Below are 1,671 nucleotides of genomic sequence, written 5' to 3' on the forward strand. Positions count from 1 at the left end.
AACAATTTTTGGTGATCATCTATCATGCGCTGCAACTTTGCTGCTTCCTTCTCAGTTTCGCAATCTCTGTATGCATCTCGTATCACCTGACCAAGGTCATCAGTAGGGTCATTTTCTGCAAACTCATCTTCATCAGCCTCGCCCATTGTAGTACCTGCAAAAGTTTGGCCTGCAACCCAGTCCGGAATGGTGTCATCTTCCTCCTCCTCCTCGCCATCTTCCATTACAACCCCTAGTTCACCGTGCTTGGTCCAAACCAAATAGTTAGGCATGAAACCGTATTTAAACAAGTGGCTGTGAATAGTCCCCCAGGAATCCTTTGAATACTCCTTCCTGTTATTGCATTGGAAGCATGGACAACATACGAACCCATTCTCTGGCTTGTTCGCTTTTGCCACTTCGAGAAAATAATGCAAGCCATCAATAAACACCTTGCTCCGCCTGTCTGCATTATACATCCATTGCCGATCCATCTGCATCGTATTACGCATGAAAATGGATTACACTTGACAATGGATTACGCGTGAAAATCGATTAAAGATCCAAACAACATGGTACAATACAACAACATGAAGATCCAAATACACATATTTAAATTATTATCTTAACACTGCATAAGTTGTTCAACTTGAAGACCGTGATCATCTCGCGAGGATGTCCTCAACTGGACGGCACCGCACTTCGTCATTAAAGAGGTTAGATGCTACGAAAAAGGGGACACGGTCACGATGTCCGTATCCACTCTTTCTCGTAGAATCGAACCTCCTTCTTGACATACGTTGCTGCTCGGCGGAGAACATCCTCGGCGAGATGAACACGGTATGCAAGTTCAACAAGTAGCAGAAGTCATCTATGTACAAAAATTCTTTCCTTACCACTACAGAAGTTGTTGAACTTGAAGACCGTGTTCATCTCGCGAGGATGTCCTCAGCTAGGTGGCACCGCACTTCGTCATGAAAGATGTTAGATGCTACGGAAAAGGGGACACGGTCACGATGTCCGTATCCACTCTTTCTCGTAGAATCGAACCTCCTTCTTGACATACGTTGCTACTCGGCGGAGAACATCGTCGCAGAAATGAACACGGTATGCAAGTTCAACAAGTATATGGATTTAAAAAACCATATTTAATTTGATAAGATAAACCGTCTAGACAAGGTAGCATCATTTTTAAACCACTGAAATAATGCATACTATATATGACACATCAATCTCCCTCACATTCTAGCTCAAAATACCTCTCCATTTTTCTACTTCATCATCACATTGTAGCAAATAATCTTTCCATCTCCAAAGTATAAATCAAAGCATAACACAAGGATGAAGTAGCAAACCTTCGCAGCACTTGTTGGCTGAGTCAAATTCCCACGAAAATGAGGGAAAAAACTTCGGGCAGCACCTCCCTTGCTTGGGCACCACCGGAGAGTAGGTGAAGCTCAGCTCTCTACCAATGTGCTGGACTGGCTCGGGCTGGAGGAAGAAGAAAGTCTCTGTCTCGGGATATGGTGGGGGATGAGTTTTTATCCCGGTTAAAAACTCCAACCGAGACAAAAGGAAACACCTTTTGTCCCGGTTGGAAGTTTATCCCGGTTGGAGGTTCCAACCGGGATAAAAGGGACACCCTTTTATCCCGGTTGGAGTTGAGGTCCAGGACGTCGATGGTTTAGTAGA

General features: G+C 44.3%; 1 protein-coding gene across 1 annotated transcript in view; it reads right to left on the bottom strand.

The window, feature by feature from the left end:
- The window catches only part of LOC111258199, a gene marked incomplete at its 3' end in the record, with an annotated part of 1,847 nt that extends 1,374 nt beyond the window's left edge, over nt 1-473 (bottom strand). Inside the window, exon 1 of the mRNA XM_022829081.1 lies at nt 1-473. This exon is cut by the window's left edge and continues 621 nt beyond it. Coding sequence (XP_022684816.1) covers nt 1-473 — 473 coding nt within the window.
- Nucleotides 474-1,671: the final 1,198 nt, after the last annotated feature.

The sequence above is a fragment of the Setaria italica genome, chromosome VIII (assembly GCF_000263155.2).
Source record: "Setaria italica strain Yugu1 chromosome VIII, Setaria_italica_v2.0, whole genome shotgun sequence".
Classification (NCBI taxonomy): Eukaryota; Viridiplantae; Streptophyta; class Magnoliopsida; order Poales; family Poaceae; genus Setaria; species Setaria italica.